The sequence below is a fragment of the Mirounga angustirostris genome, unplaced genomic scaffold (assembly GCF_029215605.1).
Source record: "Mirounga angustirostris isolate CCGP_5_RB_7025 unplaced genomic scaffold, mMirAng1.0.hap1 SCAF_15, whole genome shotgun sequence".
NCBI classification, from domain to species: domain Eukaryota; kingdom Metazoa; phylum Chordata; class Mammalia; order Carnivora; family Phocidae; genus Mirounga; species Mirounga angustirostris.
In genome coordinates, this window is record NW_026991723.1 from 84,619,817 (window position 1) to 84,638,374 (window position 18,558).

General features: G+C 36.8%; 1 protein-coding gene across 4 annotated transcripts in view; it reads left to right on the forward strand.

Annotated features, from left to right (window-relative positions):
- Nucleotides 1-18,558, forward strand: part of PBX3 (PBX homeobox 3) — a 214,088-nt gene that overhangs the window by 160,223 nt on the left and 35,307 nt on the right. For all 4 annotated transcript variants that reach the window (XM_064580050.1, XM_064580053.1, XM_064580052.1 and 1 more), the window contains exons 3-4: nucleotides 1,721-1,962; nucleotides 12,695-12,885. In XM_064580050.1, the coding sequence (XP_064436120.1) occupies nucleotides 1,721-1,962; nucleotides 12,695-12,885 (433 nt within the window). The remainder of the gene's footprint in view (nucleotides 1-1,720; nucleotides 1,963-12,694; nucleotides 12,886-18,558) is intronic.

Genomic DNA, 18,558 nt, shown 5'->3' on the forward strand with positions numbered 1-18,558 from the left:
ACAGAAAACTTGGTATGTGCAACTACGAGCATGTCGAGGCCATGAGATTTTAACACCTAACAAGGTGAATTAGAAGGGAAGAAAATTACAGATGTTAAATTAAAACTACCAACGTAAGCAGTATTTGCCAGATCTAGAAGAAATAGCAAATACATGTTTTTCTATTTTTAATTATCAGCAATGTTGATACTGATACTGATTTTATCTTATTTAAGAGAGTTCTCTAACTTTCTGGTTCCCTAAATGAATTTATTGTCTTAGTATATTACAGTTTTCAAACCTTATTTATTTGCCTCTGAACAGGCAACAGATATAATTTTAAATTATTGTGAGTTCGTTTTATTAGCCAGTTGAAATTATTCTGAAGTATATTTTTAAATGAAAGTGACAGCTTTAAAGTGTTTTGAGGGAGGAAATTAAAGTTGTGCATTTGAGTTAAGACAACCAAGAGCTCTGTCATGCTGTGGGTGTAATTCAGGACATCTAGGAATGAAATCTGTTCTTAAAAGAATTGATGGTAGTTTTAGGTTAGCATATAAAATCACGAAGCTGGTGCTCAGTTGAGTACTTGGCAGCTTATAGATGTTACTGTCATGTAAGTTACACTAGACACAGAGTGTGCACCACTGTGGATAAACAACAACAGGCACAGATGAAAAAGGCAGAATCCAAATGCAGATATGCAAGATGCCAATTTCCCCGCTTCCCCCTTCCCCAAGATGCCTTGTAACTAGTGTGGGGAACCTGCTTTTAAACAGATTTACAGAGGTTAATTGGGCTGGGATATTTTAGATTATGTTACACATTAATGAAAATGCTGATTTTGAGCTGTCATGACTCCAGTGCTTTTTATACCATGATAATTATTTTAAAACTTTGTCTTCTGTGTTGTTGAAAACATCTTGGCAGAAAGCCTATGTGACCTGATTAAACCTATGAATTGTCAGCTGTGATCTATAGTTCTCAGATGAGGTTGCTGACTGGGCTTCACTTAGGAAGTTCTTGATTTAAAAGCAAAATTAGATTGAGACTACTGTGCCCAGCACTGTATTGCCATTCCAGTGGTACATTTTTAATACTCTATTTCGGGTCCTGATTTCATAGTTTGCAGGCAACTGCTTAACAAATTCATTCACTAATATATATTTTTAAAGCATAGCTAATTACCTCACGATGTCTGAATTTCTCTTCTCCCCCTAAAACTACACAGTGGAAACTCCCATCTAATCCTGTTTATTTTCTAATTTTTGGATATAGTTTGTGAATGAATTTTTCTGTGGGATTTTAAATTGTTCTTCCAAACATACAGAGAAACAGAATAACTACCTTTAAATGTGTCTGTTTTATATCCTTGGAATTATTTTTTTTCCTGTCTCAAAATCCCAAATTTTTTACCCCCTCCCCATTTTATGCTTGAATCCTCAAAATTTGGGAAGATTGATGTTAGCATATTCTGAGAAGCCAGAATTACCTTTTTCCAGGGATCCAATCTAGGATAAACTGAGAGGGGGTAATAATAGAAATTCTGGGCATGCATGTAAATATTCTCTTGAAAAGAATTTTCATACTTATGCTTATTGATAAATGTGAACAAAGAAATTCTCAGCATGAATTGTAGTACACTAATGTTGTTTGATCATTTTCTCAAATAAACAAAAATACTCACACTATTTGTCCTGTTTCTCGCTTCTTCTCTCTCTGTCTCTCTCTTCCCTTGAAGGTCTCAGCATCAGAGGAGCCCAGGAGGAGGACCCTCCCGATCCCCAGCTAATGAGACTGGACAATATGCTTTTGGCAGAAGGGGTTTCAGGTCCTGAGAAAGGTGGGGGATCGGCGGCAGCAGCTGCAGCCGCGGCAGCCTCTGGAGGTTCTTCAGATAACTCTATTGAACACTCAGATTACAGAGCCAAATTGACCCAGATCAGACAAATCTATCACACAGAACTGGAGAAATATGAACAGGTCAGCAGCCGCCACTCTCATAGTCCTGCACAAACCCTCTATTGCTCTTCTATTAGACTGCGCTAACCAATTCTGAGGGCTGTGAGGGGTAGGTGTTGACACAAAGAGCGAAATAAATAAGGTCAATGCAAAAACCCAAGTGAATTGTTGGATTCATGAAATGAAGTCCCTTTGAGATTTCAGAGGTGAAGTGGAACCTATTTTGTCCCATCTACTTGTTTTAGTTTTATTCATTCCTCACATTCACGTGCCCTTACTACCACCCCTGCAGCCATCCTTCCCCTTTAACCTCACTGCTTGGTGCCCTTCAGAGCCCTGGCTAATTAACATTTACGCACTGGCCTTGTTCATGAGTTTTAACAACTTTTAAAGGGAAGCACTGCACAGAGAGCTGAGCTCTTCCTCCTATGCTGTGAGCTCCAGAATCCTCCCAGGAATTAATCCTTATAGATTGTGCCAGACTATAGCTGAGGGAGCTACCGTCACAAAGTAAGCAGGTTCTGGCCTTTCTCTCTGAAGAGGAGCCTCCCGGGTTAATTATAGGTACCTCCGGGCAGGGACTACTGGGCATTGTGTGCTAAATTCCTGAGTAGATAGAGGTGTGGATTACAAATGCTGTCCTCAGCAATTCTGTTAACCACACTTCATGGAATCTAAGGTATCTTTGATTTTAAGCTGTGTCATTGTTTAGGTACCACCAAGAAAAAAGTTAACACTACCCAATTGAACTATAACATGCTCTTGACTGTAAAATGCTTCCATACTTCACAGAGATGTTAAAAGGTGGGAAAAAATAAGTCTTAGATTCAATGAAGTCATGTAAAATGTTGGTAGTTCATTTTAAACTTATTTTAGTTGTTAGTTTCAACCTAAAAACCTATTAGTTTGAAGGATTTTTCACTAGCAGGTAATTTTAAAAAGTATTATTATGGAAATATTTAAATGTACCCCCAAATAAAGGGAATATTATTACGTTGAATCCTGTGAAACTGCCAAGTTTTTAGGTCAAAAAGAATTGTGTACTGGCAGTTTTATTGAGCTCAACCTAAAATTAGGCACTGCCTAGACACCCATCACCCAGATAGATAATATCAGTATTTTGCCAGTCTTATTTTGCCTATCACACACACACACACACACACACACACCTTGTTTTGGTTTTGGTGGAGTATTTTAAAGCAAGTCTTAAGCATCATACCATTTCACCTCTAAATACTTCACTGTGCGGTCAGGCACTTCATGAAGTCTGAACACTTTAATGTGATGTGGGCGTCCTGGTCAGTTTTATTACTTATTTTTCTTCTGAGTTCCCTTCATAGTTTCAGTTGTATATGTTATTTTTTTCATTGCCTTCTCAAGTATTCTGGATATGGTGGTATTAAGCAAATGTTGGATTCTGTTCCAGAGGTGAGTGTTTTGAAGGAGGGTAGAAAGTTTATGTAGCTTGATGTTAAAATCCAATATAAATTAATATTATAAGATTTTGTCTTTTTTTCCTGCATAGTACTTTCTGGGGTCTCAAACTGTATCTCTAGCCTCATTTGTAGGGATCATTTTTGGTGGAAGAAGTGCAAGTAAGGATTTTGAAAAATTATCTTATGTATGTACATGCAAAAAATGGAGCTTTCTGATTTGACGTATGAATAATTGAGAGTAAACAAAAGAAGTCATGGTTGAAAAAGTTGCCCTGAGTATAAACAGAAGAAAATGGTTCCAATTTGTAGTATAATCTTAATCGCATAACTTTATGTTAAATACATCTATACATACTTAATAAATACCACCATTCACCTTGCATGGAAAGATCTGTAGTATTTGGGGCCAAATGGCCCAACTTTTTGGATGAAGAATTAAGGTGGTTCCCTTACTGTCTCCTGCCATGTTTCTTCATACCAGCTTCCTTTTTCTCTTTCTCTTGCCCTGTTGGAAGTCAGGTGAGGCTGTCATCAGTCAGTGTCACCAGGGTGTTGTTTTGTTTTGTTTTGAATTGTTTTGTTTTGCTTTAAGAATACACACAGGTTCTTCAAAAGTTAATCTATAGTATGGATTTTTGGATTTTTTTGGGATTCAATATATTGGGAAATAATGAGTTTTAAGGCATAATAATGAATCTTATTTCTCGATATATTCAGTAACCTAATAAAAACCACTTAAATATATATTTCCTTGCTCATTTTTGATACTTTCTGAAGGAAAAATACAGGCATATGAAATTGCTGTAGTTTTATGGACAAATAAGTAGATGGAGTGTGATGACTGGTTGGCTGATAACAGAATTTAAGCCTACAAATTTTCTTCTGTAGGTTATGAACTGTTTTAGAAACAACGGAGCAGCATTTCATTCACTTGTGTTGTCTTTGGGGCTGGCTTTTATAGCTCTTCTCTCTGTAGTTCCCAAGTTACCTGATCAGTGAGTTTTGACATAAGATAGTCAATTGTTTTTTACAAGTCTTTGGGATACAAGTTGTGGGCTCCGTCTGGGCTAGACCTTCCAGGGATATGCTTTGGAGCTACCAGGAGGGCCAAGCAGAACTGAATGAGATAAAAGGGTAGCACATCCAAGATAGGTGGCATTATAATTTCCATTTTACAGATGAGAAAATGAGGCTCAGGTTGAATGATTCGTCCAGTGTCACACATCTGGTTAGTGTTAGAATCAGGTATTGAAGTCAGTTTCTGACAATATGGCTTCCTTTTCCACTGAATTCTGCTGCTATTTACATAGAACTGGAAAATAATTCGGTACATTCTGGTTTTCTCTCATTTGCTCATGTTGACTTGCATTTAGAATGGGATCAGAGTAGAGATGGAAAAAACAACCATTTTAATGACTTTCCAGAAATTATACTTTTCCTCCTAAAAGTGAACCATGGGTATTTTGAGTGACAGAGCTTATTAGTAATAGGAAGAACATAAATGTTAAGGCAGTGGCTTCATCAGAAAATTGTGTTGAGTCTTTTACTGAAAGAAGTAAACTACATTGGAATCTTAGAGCTATTCACTCTACTGTGTTTTGCAATGAAGCTGTAATGAAAATGTATCTGAAGCCTGTTTAGATTTAGATTGCCATAAAATTAACAAACACTACCACTGCAGTAAATTAAAGTACCTTATAAACACAGCCACATTTACAAAGCTAAGCAGACTAGAGCTACAGTTTGAGCAAAATTAAATCTAAGCTGCAAGGCTCGGTTTTATATGCGTGTTTTAGGAATGGTACTGTCTTTAGAATCCTGTCCTTTTTTCCTCCAGAAAATGTCCTTTGATCTTATGTCTTCATTACATAGGCTCAGATATAATGATTTTTGGCGATAACCATCTAAATTCACTTATAAACACTTTTGAAATATTAGGCATAGAATATATAGTAGAATATGATTCTTGAGTATTACTACCACCCAAAACGAATCAAAACTATTTCACTTTTCAAAACAAACAAAAAACTATTTCACTCTTCTTTTGTTGATCCTGACACCCAACAGGAATATAGAATTTTCAAAGTTTGCAGCAACTGTCTTGTAATACTTTGTTAAGGGGTGCATTGCTTCTCTCTTTAGCTAGGAAAGAAGCCTGGTTGCCTCTTTGTCTTTTTGTTGATCAACTACAGGTTTTAAAAAATGCTTTTGCTATAACTTTCAAATATGCTCTTAAGATTAAAGACCCAAACTAGTAGAATAAGTGAATTCCTAATGAACTTGAGCCAAGAGTCCTGGGAAGCCTGTTTTTAAAAATTGAAGGACTTCTGGCTTCCTCCACCTCTCTACCAAAGGGGAATGGACACATTGGTTTTTGCAAATGAAATTTGACTTAGTCATTTGTTCTCAGTTAAAAAGAAAAAGATATATCATGCCCTGTGCAGCTCTCCCACTTTGCTTGTACCAGAAGAAATGCTTGTACACAGGCAATTCACTCCATAATTTACAGCTGCTATAATAGAGATGACATATTGAAAGCTATCTACTATAATTATATTGAAATACATTTTTGCTGAAGGCAAAAGTGTTGTAAGGGTCCCAACCCTCCCCAAGCATCTGGGAACCTGCTTTCTGAGTTCACAGATGTCTTTTGAATTCACCTCGAATCAGGTGAAGCATTGGAGCCAAGCATGCACACTGAATGTACTCAAGACCAATCAGATACCGTTAAGCTACTAGAGGACTTTCAGACTATAGGGAATTAATTGTTGGGGGAATGGAGAATGAATGTGAAACCTAAACCTTTGTAAAGGCATGTCCTTGTGCTTTTTGAGGATCTCAACATTTATGTGTTTAGATTTGCTGGCAAAATCTCCTTTGCTTGTAAAGGAGTTTTATTTTTATCAGGTTAAAAAATGCTGATGTTACTACATTAGAGATTGTGTAGCCCGAAAACTCCTAATCCCATTTTGCTATTTGTTCTTAAGAGGTAAGCAGGAAAGACAAAAGGGTCCTATCTGATGGAAACTTTATATTTCATTTTACCAAGCAAGGCTTTGTCATTCACTGCTCCAAGGGAAGAGTTTTACTTCTTGTCAGCTTTCATGCTGGGTCTTTTCCTTGGCTGGAAAGTGTTTGAATATTCCCTTTTTTTCCTTCAAGTTTCTACTTTATTAGCTCTACATACCAAATGTATCTTTGATCACAAAGTTGATTAATAAAATGAATTGTTTTATATTTGAATATTCTTTTGTTTTCAACTTCCATCTGTACTATTCAGGCAGTGGGAAGGCCTTAATATAATAACTGTATTAAGTAATCGGAGTAGGGACTGCTTGCAGGATAGCTAACATGCAAAATATGAATTTCATATAATTGCCATTTTCATTGTCAATAACTGCCATTTATTAAGTATTAATTATGTCTTAGACTCCGTGCAAAGAACTTAACATATGTAATATACTCCTTACATAAACCTCATGAGATAGGCCCCTAAATCATGTAATTAGGTAAGATGTGTTGAGATACAGTAGATATTTCATCTTTGTGGCTGTTCCTTATTCATATTGGTCACATTCTACTTGGCTTAGAAAAAAATCTTTAAATGTTGGCTTTTATCCGAAAGCAAGAAGAATTTGTTGATTTAATAAGCATTCTATAAATACAAAATCTATGATATTGGACTAGAGTTACTTGCAAGGTTATAAAGACATCTAGAAAATGGATACATGCAAATTTGAGAGGGAATAACTTTTAATAGAGATTTATTCTTTCTTTAAAAAGTTGATTTTAGAATGGGGGTATCATGATCGGTTGACTGCAGTCAGCTTCTCCAGATGGTTACAAAAGACCAATTCAGTTTTTAGATCTGATCACTCACCCGTTTTAAAGCTTCCTCTAAAATTAGTGCTTGCTCACTGTCTGATTTTATATGTTTACATTCAATGATGTGAATTTACAGGCAAGAAAGGGGTTGTATCTTGAATTCACAATGAAAAAAAGCACCACCACAAAACAAATGAAACTTTAACAAGGTTAAACAAACCTGAAAGTTCAACAGACCTGAAAACTTTAATTTTGAGTGTAAATGAATTATGTACGGATATAGAGGAGACAGTTTTACTAGCCAACAAATATCATTAAAATCATTTTCATAAATCAAATATTTCAGATCTTCAATTGGTTTTGGATTATTAAGGAGAAAGGAACAAATGGCAAGGAGAAATTCTCATAGATAAGAGCTGATTGAAAATATTTTTTTCAGATGAAGCTTTTCATACTTTATGTTCATTTAACTATGTTATTGCTAGGTGTGTTTTAAAACACAAACAAAAATGCATCCTAGGTAGTTTTCAACAGCTGGATTAAAAGAAAAAGAGGTTTCTGCCATTACTTTAAATCAGAAAATTCAAGGAATCAAAACTCTTATTTCCTGAATACTCCAATTAAACAGGTGTTTCTACGTTTGTATTGTGGACATTGACCAGAAAAATTTTAACTGATAATTTCACTTGGAAAAATAATAAGGCAATGAAAAATTTCTCCAGTGTCTATTTTAATAGTCTTACAGGTATGACAGAGGTTGTGATAAATGTTTGAAGCGAATATCCCACATTATAAACAGTATTGATGCTAGGATGTGGTTGGGTGGCCCTTCAAAACAACTCTGCAATCATTTGATTATTCTCACTGCATTTATATGTTTAAAAAATGTATACCTTTTAAGGAATAGAAGATGAGGCAGTACTGTGCTCTGCTCTGGTACAGATGATGCTGTAAATGAGGCTGTAATTTACTTTCAGTGGTATAAAGGAAAAAAAATCACTTTGCCTAAAGTGTATGCATCTTTCTTAAGGGTGTACCCAGATTTTAATTATCTAAATGTAAATACTTAACGAATTTTACTTAGAGTAATGAGCTAAAGTGCACACTACATAAATGAGATGTTCTAATTAATCATGTATGAACTACTGGTTTAAAGAAAAGCTATGTGAATTCTGTGAATGTTGGGCTATTGCCAAATTGCTAATCAGCATTTGCATTCATAGATGAGTTCGCTTAATAAGTTGTGAGATGTTCAGCAAATGTTTTAGGAAATTATGAGTTTTTAGATGCAGAAACTTTTTGCTTTTAACCCTTTTTTTTCTACATCCTTCCTAGAAACCATAGGCAAACATTCTTTCTGGAGAGATTAAAATGCAACCAGAGAAAAACTTAAGAGAGCTAACATCTCAGGTATCATTCACACAGGAGTTTTGAATTATTTATCAGGACATACACCCTATCAAAGGTATATGTTACCATAATGTGCGAGCTAGGTTTTTAGGAATTTGCAATGTTATGTGTGCAAATTCAAAATGCTTCCATAGTCCCAGTACAATGGTTCTCAGACTTTTTGTCTTAAAACCTAGACTCTTAAAAGTTATTAGAGACCCCTAAGAGCTTTTATTTGGTGGATTGTATCTGTCAACATTTATTATAAGAGAAATTAAAACTGAGAAAAATTAAAAGTATTTATTAATTAATCTTAAAATAATAATAAATCATTATGTTAACCTAAATAACATTTTTGTAAAAACCTGTATTTCCCCCCCCAAAACTCAGCATCTATTGAGAATAATGACATTGTTTTTACATTCTTGCCAAACTCTTTAATGTTGGGCTCAATAGAAGTCACCTGGATCTTACACGTGCTTCTGCAGTCAGTCTGCTATAATGTGGCTGAAGTATACAAAGAGCATCTGGATCTGACCTCGCACAAATATGGCACTGGAAAAGGCAGGATTATATGCTAATAGCCTTTTCAGGTAGCTGTGGACTTTCTTCTTTGATATTACACCAAAACTTGACAAGTTGTAATTCCATAAAGGTTAGTTATAATGCGGAGTTTGAAACCATATCGATCAATTCTTTGTACTCTGTTTCTTTAAAATCCATTGGTCTAATATGCAGTTCGAATGGATCTTCTACCTGTGCATGTTTTTGTAACATCATGCATTGATCATTTGGAAAATACTGGTTCACTGAGTTACGTACATCTTCCAGTGTTGACACATTTCATTTTATAATACCAAAATATAGTTATTAGTATCAACACCAAGCTAATCAGAAAGTCGACTGGGAAACTGGGAAACTCACAATGGTGGATGCAAATTTTCCAAAATTCTAATTTTCACTTGAAAACTCAAATTTTGTTATGATACACACTACTTATGTCAGCTCTTTTGCTTGACAGGCACACTTCGTTTTTGAGAGGACATCTGCCAAATACCCAAGTCTGAATAATTATAATTTGGTCATTTTGCTTTAAAAAAAAATGGCATTCCATGAAAAAAGCAGCTTTAGCTCACAACTTAAACAGTCACACAAGTGCTTTTTCTCAAGATAACTATCCGTTGATATGCAGTAGAAGTGCTTTTTGTTTGTTTCCCATTTTGTCGCAGGGAATATTACAGACGTAGTAAAGGCTTGAGATGTAATAAAACGAATAATTTCTCTTGCTTCACCAAGGACATTCGTAAATGAAACTGTCTTTTTGTGTGTGTTTGTGTGAACGCATGGTGGGGAAGAATTAAAAAAGAAACATCAAAGATTACTCAGTATGCGGTTTCCAAAGAGTTTTTCTTAGAACATGGGTCCCCAAGATGCCATAGAGCTGTGCTGTCCAGTCTGGTTGCCACTAGCCATGGGTAGTTGTTGAGACTTGAAATCTGGCTAGTTTGAATTGAGATGTACTGTCAATGCACTGGATTAGAAAGTGTACCCCAGAAAATAATGTAACATACTTCATTAACCGTGTTTTAAAAATATTAATTATGTGTTGAAATGTTAATAGTTTTCATATAGTGGGTTAAATAAAATATATTTTTAAAATTAATTTCACCTGATTCTTTCTATTTTTTAATGTGGCTACTGGAGTTTTTTTTTTTTTTTTTTTTTTTTAATTTCATATGTGGCTTGCAGTGTATCTCTTTTGGACAGCACTACTCTAGAGAAAAGAGATTTTTGTGTCCAAATTTATTTGGGAAAAGTTGGCTATCCCATTCCCCCTTAAAGATTTATTCTGCATATTGCCATATTAGTGTCGAGGAGTCTTGCAAAAACAAGCAAACAAAAATCTTTAAAATTTTTGGTTAACTCAGCATTTTCCAAAATACTGTGTTTTTGGACCATGTATTAACATTCTCTAGAACTAGCTATAGAAGAACATACTTTCTGATCCCGGTGTGGGGACATGGTGCTAGTCTAATTTTCTTCATTTTATTGATGAGAAAACAGAGGGCAAGAGTTCGTCAAATTATAGAATTTTGAAATTATATGAACATTTCTTTAGAGAAAGTGCAAGAAAAAAATATACATACATTTCTTGGCAGGGTGACCACTTGTTTTCAGTTTGGCATAAGATAGTGTAAGTAATATAATGGGGGACAATCTTAAGTTTATTTTTATTTTGGTTTCCTTAAAGATAGAAAGAAGTTCTGGTTTTAGAGCTACACAGTTCTTTAACATTTTACTCTGTCATAAACTAGGACAATAATTCTTAGCCTTTTTTAGTTGTAAACTGGCTAAGAATCTGAAAAGAAAACAAAACTCCACAGATTGTCCCTTCAGCTGTTATACATTTGCACACAACTTGGATGAAATTTCAGGGAGTCATAGACATTCTACACTTACCCACGGTCTGCAAGTGAAGAATTCTTCACATATGGTGCAGGGATACTGTACTAACAGATATTAATCAACATTACTCTCAAATTGTAAATACAGCTGACCAGTCAGTAGACGCTCGTTGGATGACTACTATCTGTTTATGCTGCACAATTCTATACTCTGAAGAATCCTGTAAGTGTAACATTAGGGTCACTGCTCACTTAAATTGCTTAAGACTTAAAACATACAGGGTGGGGGAAGCACCCTTTAACTGGTAAGCAAGACTCATTTTACCTCACCTTAGAAATATTTATAGAAAAGCTCCATAAAGCTTAGAGTAACTGAAACACCCAGTGTACTTACTTGAAAGGTTAGTTCTCTAATGAGCAGTTAGAAAAACCATCATGTGCTATATGTGAGCAATGTTCAGGATATCTGTAGGGAAGTGGACATTATTAAAGCTTCAAACTATGTCTTGCCGTGATCAATGATTATTCTGTCTGCTTGCCCTACCAGGGGCATCTGTGCCGTAAGATACAGAATCTCTCTGTCTTGCCTTTTTAATGAAAATGCCAGAAGATGTTCTTTTTATTCAAGGGTATAGACTGATGATTTATTTACCAAAGCAGTAGTAGATTTCAGTGTAGGCCCCATTACTTGGTTTTATCGATCTAAAAGAATATAGGTGAACTGAAAGAGGGGTTGAGGGTTGTTAACTTAAAAGTTTGAGACCCAAATCTGATCCTTAGTTTCCTGCTGCAACTCCCCTGAAGAACTGAGCTGCTTTACCCATTGTCCACAGATGGCTCATATCTACTGATAAGGCCGACACCACAGCCAAATTATTCCAGGACATTGGCATGCTTGGCATCCAAGGCCCTTTATGTCCTTCCATTTACCTGAATCCCTCTTCTTCTCTGCATATACTCTCTCATCCTCTGAACTTGCTGCATATCATTATTTCCAGGTTTTTCTTGTGCCTGGCATTCTTCCTAATTTCCACCTTTATCCGCCTTTCAAAAATCCTACCCATTCTTTAAAGCCCAAATGTCACTCTGCCATGAAGCGTGATGTGGTCTCTGCCTCCAAATGAGAATACTCCCTCCTTGGAACTTAGGAAACACTCATATCTTCTGTGACACTTTGCACAGACTGCTTGTTTGAGAATTATTTTCTTATATATATTTTATCCTACTAAAGACCAAGTCCACATCTTGCTCATTTCTTTATACCTTAGTAGCATCGGGAAGAGTTTGCACCCCATAGCCCTTTGGTAAACATTTGCTGAATAAATGTAAAACCCCAGAGAAAAATAGGAGGTGCTTAGTATTGACAATACACATATATTCATATTCATACATACGAGTTGGTAGAGCATATCCTCCAATGGGAAAACGTCATTTTGGAACTGGGAAAAGGGTGGGTGGAAGGACAGTTGAGTGCTATGCCTCCTTTGCATGTTGGGCCATTCATAGTTTCAGAATTCTTGCTGCCCCATCTAACTACCACTGCCATTTGACAAGTGTCTTAGTTTTCATTTTCCCCTACCCACTGCATAATACCATTGGCGATTGCAAATGAAGTGGAAATTTAGATGTTAATGTTTGGGTATGATAATATAAAATACCAGATTCCTAAGGAGTGACTTTTTTCTCCCCCCTTTACAGGCATGTAATGAATTCACTACACATGTGATGAACCTTCTCCGAGAGCAGAGTAGAACACGTCCCATTTCCCCAAAAGAGATTGAAAGAATGGTGGGCATCATCCATCGAAAATTTAGTTCCATTCAGATGCAGCTCAAACAAAGCACTTGTGAAGCAGTTATGATTTTAAGATCAAGGTTCCTTGATGCCAGGTATGTGAGGCCACAAATCTGTTGCATGGCTTTTTTTCCTTTCCCCTTTCACTCCTTGTATATTATTTTCTGTAAAACTGGCCACTTGGTCTTAGATTCTTCTTTAATTTGGCTATAAGAGCTCTTCTCTACAATGGATAGGTAATTCACCTCCTGGTGCCTACTCTGTGAGGCCTCCTCTTGTCTGGGAGTGGTCCTACTATTAGCTACCAATTTGAGGACTCAGAAAACAGATAGGATTAGTGCTGCTACTAATGACTTAGGAAGACGTAGCCTTTAATTCTGATGCTAAAAAGTATTTTTAAGGATAATTTTCAGTATGTAACTCTGTTTTAACAAGGTTTGCTTTCTAAGAATTTCTCGATATTACATTACCTGTGCCTATTGTAAGACAATACTTGGAAACACTGATACTCCCAAGAAGGAAGTGGTGTTGTAGTTAATAGCAATGACCACAAAACCCCAAATACTCTTTTTCCAAATCAAGGAAGAAAGCCTATCAGTTTCTTCTGTAAGGATGAAAACTTCCCTTCTATCTGAAACTTTCAAGTTTTGCAGGAGTTTTAATCAATTGTATATGGTGTGTTGCACCTCCTAGATGATGTAATAGAATTGTCAAGCTCCTACGGTGTGCTGTCTCTGCGGGGATGCCTCTTGGGCATTGCTGAAGCTTGTGATCAGTCTTCAGCTTTGGAAAGGAGTTTCTGTTTTGTTTTGCTTTCTCTCCCTTGCAATCTGACAGAGGCGGTAATTATCATCCAAATCTTACAATATTAAAGAAAATAACTACGTTAGCTTCTCAACTGGAAAACAAGGTGTGTGGGACAGTGTTTATGCCAGAGCTCTTCCTTAGAGCCAAACAGAGAAATGTATGCCACCTAACTCTACTACCATTCTCCTAGTTAAGGCAAGCCCTGTATCATTTTTGGTTCCTTCTTCTTCCATACTGAATTAGTCACCAGAACTCGCCAATGCTTGGTTTTCAGGATTGCCCCTATTAGCTCTTTGTTTCCACCCTTACACTCCTCGGCCCATCCTTTTGTACTTGGACTAGCCCAGTTCCCTCCTGGGTCTCCCTGTCTCCAGTCTCGGTCCCTTTCGCACTCCTCCTCTACACCCCTTCTCTGGTTCTGTACCATCCCCATGATGCCCTAAATGCTTTGCTTAAAAACCACAGTAGCTTTTCAGTGCTGGATAATTCATACACACTACTTAACCTAGCATTTAAGGCCTTACGTGACCTGTTCTGCCTCAATTACTTTTTTGTTTTTAAGATTCTTTGAAGTTTTATTCTGTTTTTTTCCTGTTTAAAAATTCCCATAGTCACTATGGAAAATTGGAAAATCTATAGACTAGAAAGATGCAGGATAAAAGACAACCACATTTTTGCTACGTAAAGAAAAAAAAAATCACCGTAAATGCTTTAGAATATTTGCTTCTGGTTTGGGGGCTTTAAAAAAATGTTCTTGTGATGGTACAATATGCATGATTTGGTTTGCTTTTTTAAAAATTTACCATGAATAAATAAACATTTTTATATAGTATAAGCTCTAATTTTAAATATTTTAATAATTGAAGTCTACCAAATGGATATATGATAAATAATTTACCTAGCTATTCCTTCATTTTTTGAGCATTTAAGTTGTCCCTATTAATTTCCATGATAGTTTCTTTCTTCTTTCCTTCCTTCCTTTCTTCCTTCCTTCTACAGGTATTTACTTATGCTGAAGATTATAAAAGTAAACAAGATAGGTTAACATGTGTGCCCAAGGGGCACCTGGGTGGCTCAGCCTTTAAGCGTCTGCCTTCGGCTCTTTGGCTCAGGTCATGATTGCAGGGTCCTGGGATTGAGCCCCACTTCCAGCTCCCTGCTCAGCGGGAAACCTGCTTCTCCCTCTCCCACTCCCCCTGCTTGTGTTCCCTCTCTTGCTGTGTCTCTTTCTGTCAAATAAATAAATAAAATCTTCAAAACAAAACAAAACATATTTGCCCCAGTTGGAGCTTACATTCTACTTGGGGAAATAGACAATCAACAAGTAAACAAATACAGGCATACCTCAGAGATACTGCAGATTTGGTTCTAGATCACTGCGGTAAAGCGAGTATCACAATAAAGTGAATCAAATGAATTCTTTGGCTTCCCAGTGCATATAAAAGTTATGTTTACACTGTACTATAGTCTGTTAAGTGTGCAATAGCATTATATCTGAAAGAAAACTACATGCCTTAATTAAAAAATACTTTATTGCTAAAAAATGCTAACTGGCATCTGAGCTTCCAGCAAGTTACAATCTTTTTGCTGGTGGAGGGTCTTGCCTCAGTGTTGATGCTGCTGACTGCTCAGGGTGGTGGTTGCTGAAGGCTGGGGTGGCTGGGACAGTTTCTTAAGACAACAGTAAAGTTTGCTGCATGACTGATTCTTCACAGACAATTTCTCGGTAGCATGTGATGCCTTTCAATAGCATTTTACTCACAATAGAGCTTCTTTCAAAATTGGAGTCAGTCTTCTCAAGCCCTGCTGCTGATTTATCAACTAAGTTGATGTAATATTCTAAATCCTTTGTTGTCATTTCAACCATCTTCACGGAGTCTTCACCAGGAGTAGATTCCACCTCAAGAAATCACTTTTTGCTCATCCATAAGAAGCAACTCCTCATCTGTTCAAGTTTTATCATGGGATTGCAGCAATTCCATCCACTTCAGGCTCCACTTCTAATCTGAGTTTTCTTGCTATTCCCACCACATCTGCAGTGACTTCCTCCACTAAAAAGTCATTATGAGTGTTATCAACTCTCAAATTCCTGTTAATGTTGGTATTTTGATCCCTTCCCATGAATCATGAATGTTCATAATGGCCTCAGAATGGGGAATCCTTTCCAGAAGGTTTTCAATTTACTTTGCCCAGATCCAGCAGAGAAATCACCCATCTCTTGCAGCTGTATCTTCACAGAATGTATTTCTTAAATAGTAAGACTTGAAAGTCAAAATTGCTCCTTGATCCATGATGGACTTGCAGAATGGATGTTGTGTTAGTAGGCATGAAGACATAATCTCATTGTCCATCTCCATCATTGCTCTTGGGTAACCAGGTGTATTGTCAATGAGGAGTAATATTTTGAAAGCAATCTTTTTTTTCTGAGCAGTAGGTCTTAACAGTGAGCTTTAATATATTCAATAAACCATGTCATAAACAGATGTGCTGTCATCCAGGCTTTGTTGTTCCACTGATAGAGCACAGGCAGAGTAGATTTAACCTAACTTTTAAGGGCCATCCAATTTTTGGAATGGTCAGTGAGCATTGACCAGCTGTATTAGCTCCTAACCAGAGAGCCAGCCTATTCTTTGAAGCTTTAAAGCCAGGCATTGACTTCTTCTCTCTAGCTATGAAAGTCCTAGATGGCATCTTCTTCCATATAAGGTTGTTTTGTCTACACTGAAAATCGGTTGTTTAGTGTAGTCACCTGCATTAATGATCTTAGCTAGGTCTTCTGGGTAACTTGCTTCAGCTTCTCCATCAGCACTTGCTGCTTTACCTTGCACTTTTATATTATGGAGGTGGCTTCTTTCCTTAAACCTCATGAACCAACCTCTACTAGCTTCAGACTTTTCTTCTGCAGCTTCCACCCCTCTCTTAGCCTTCATAGAATTGAAAAGTGTTAGGGCCTTGCTCTAGATTAGGCTTTGGCTTAAGAGAGTATGTTCTGGCCTGTTTGATCTTCTTTCCAGACCACTAAAACTTCTTCCATCAGCAATAAGGTTGTTTTCACATTCTTATCATTCACGTGTTCACTGGGATAGCATTTTCAATTTCCTTCAAGAATGTTTCCTTTGCATTCACAACTTGGTTGACTGTTTGGCTCAAGAGGCCTAGTTTTTGGCCTGTTTTACCAAGCTTAATGAAGACATGCCTTCCTCACTAAGCTTAATCATTTCTAGCTTTTGATTTCAAGTGAGAGATGTGCAACTCTTCCTTTCACTTGAATACTTAGAGGACATTGTAGGGTTATTAATTGACCTAATACCAATATTGTTGTGTCTCAGAGAATAGGGAGGCCTGAGGAGATGGAGAGAGACGGGGGAAGGCCGGTCAGTGGATTGGTCCGAACACACACAACGTTTATTAAGTTTGCTGTCTTAGATGGGCACGGTTCTTGACACCCCAAAATAATCACAGTAGTAACATCAAAGATCACTGATCACAGATCACCATAATAAATATAATAATAATAGAGATGTTTGAAATATTACAAGAATTATCAGAATGTGACACAGAGACACCAATTGAGCAAGCATTGGTAAAATGGCTCTGATAGATTTGTTCAATGCAGGACTGTCACAGACCTTCAATTTGTCACAATTGCAGTATCTGTGAAGCACAGTAAAACAAGGTATGCCTGTATGCTATAGTATTCTATTCAGTTATGCAATGAAATGTAATAGGATGGTAAGTGCTGTGAAGAAAATAAAACAAGGAAAGGGGCAAGAAAATGATGAAAAGAGGATACTATTTTAAACAGATGTTTATGGAAACTGGTGTTTCAGTGAAAATCTTTATGCATTGAAACTTTTTGATCTTTAGGATTATTTCCTAAGGATTAATTCTCAGAAATGGAATTATTAGATCAAAGTTTAAACATTTTTAGTGCTCTCATTTTATCATTAAATTGTTCTCTTATGTGATTAATACAAAATGAAATCCCTCTTGGTCTTCCCTGTTTCCTCTGAGTAGAACTACTCCCCACCCCCCAACCCCCATTGCTGGCCTTTCACAGTAAACTCCCAACCCAACCCCAACTTGGGTCACCACTGATGAGTTGTCATCTGTGAGGGTGTCCAGCATGGAGCCTGGAACAGAGCGAGTGCTCGTGTTTGTTGATTTCGTGAGACCTTGCTCATCCTTCTAGGCCCAGCCTAAATTTCCCTTTTTAGGAAGCCCACTTTAATCACTCCACTAGACTGGTCCTTGCCTTCTCTTCAGTGCTAATACTACATTATTACAGTTCTCTAGACCAAACTTCATTCAGACTGCCTTTATTATAGCTTTTCAGGAACATCTCTTCTCTTCCCTAGTAAGCCACATTGCCATTGAAAACAACCGCCAAGTCTTGAACATTTATATTCCCCATGATTCCAGCAAGCTTCTTAAATGCAATAAGCTGCAAAAGGTAATTTATTGGCTAAGAAGATGAATGACTATTTCTACTTCATACTTTTAATATCTCAAGTCAAAGAGTTAAGATAGTGTGAGAAAACAAACAAAAAAAATTCAAAATTGCTTTTCAACTTTGAGTATTTTAACAAAAAATATTATGTAACAGAGATACTTAAAAGTACTTCCTTCAGAAAGAAATCCTTCCTAATAATTGCTATCCTTATTTCTGCTGATAGTTTCCCATTCTTGTCAACATGTGTGCTTTTTTTATTACATAATTGCATTCATAATGTATACACCTAAATGGTTTATTTTTTCGTCCAAGAAGAGAAAGTATGTTAACAAGTCAGAGTGAGCAGAGGCAGAATGGGAAGGTGGCAGAGCTTGGAGCAGAGTCCCTTCTCCTGCAGAGATCGCTGTTAGTGATGTTGCGATGCTGATGGGACGCAGCCCTGGGACTGAGGCACCGCTGCACACTGGCGTGAGGCACAGCCATTTAGAGTTCGCTAAACCCTGCAGGA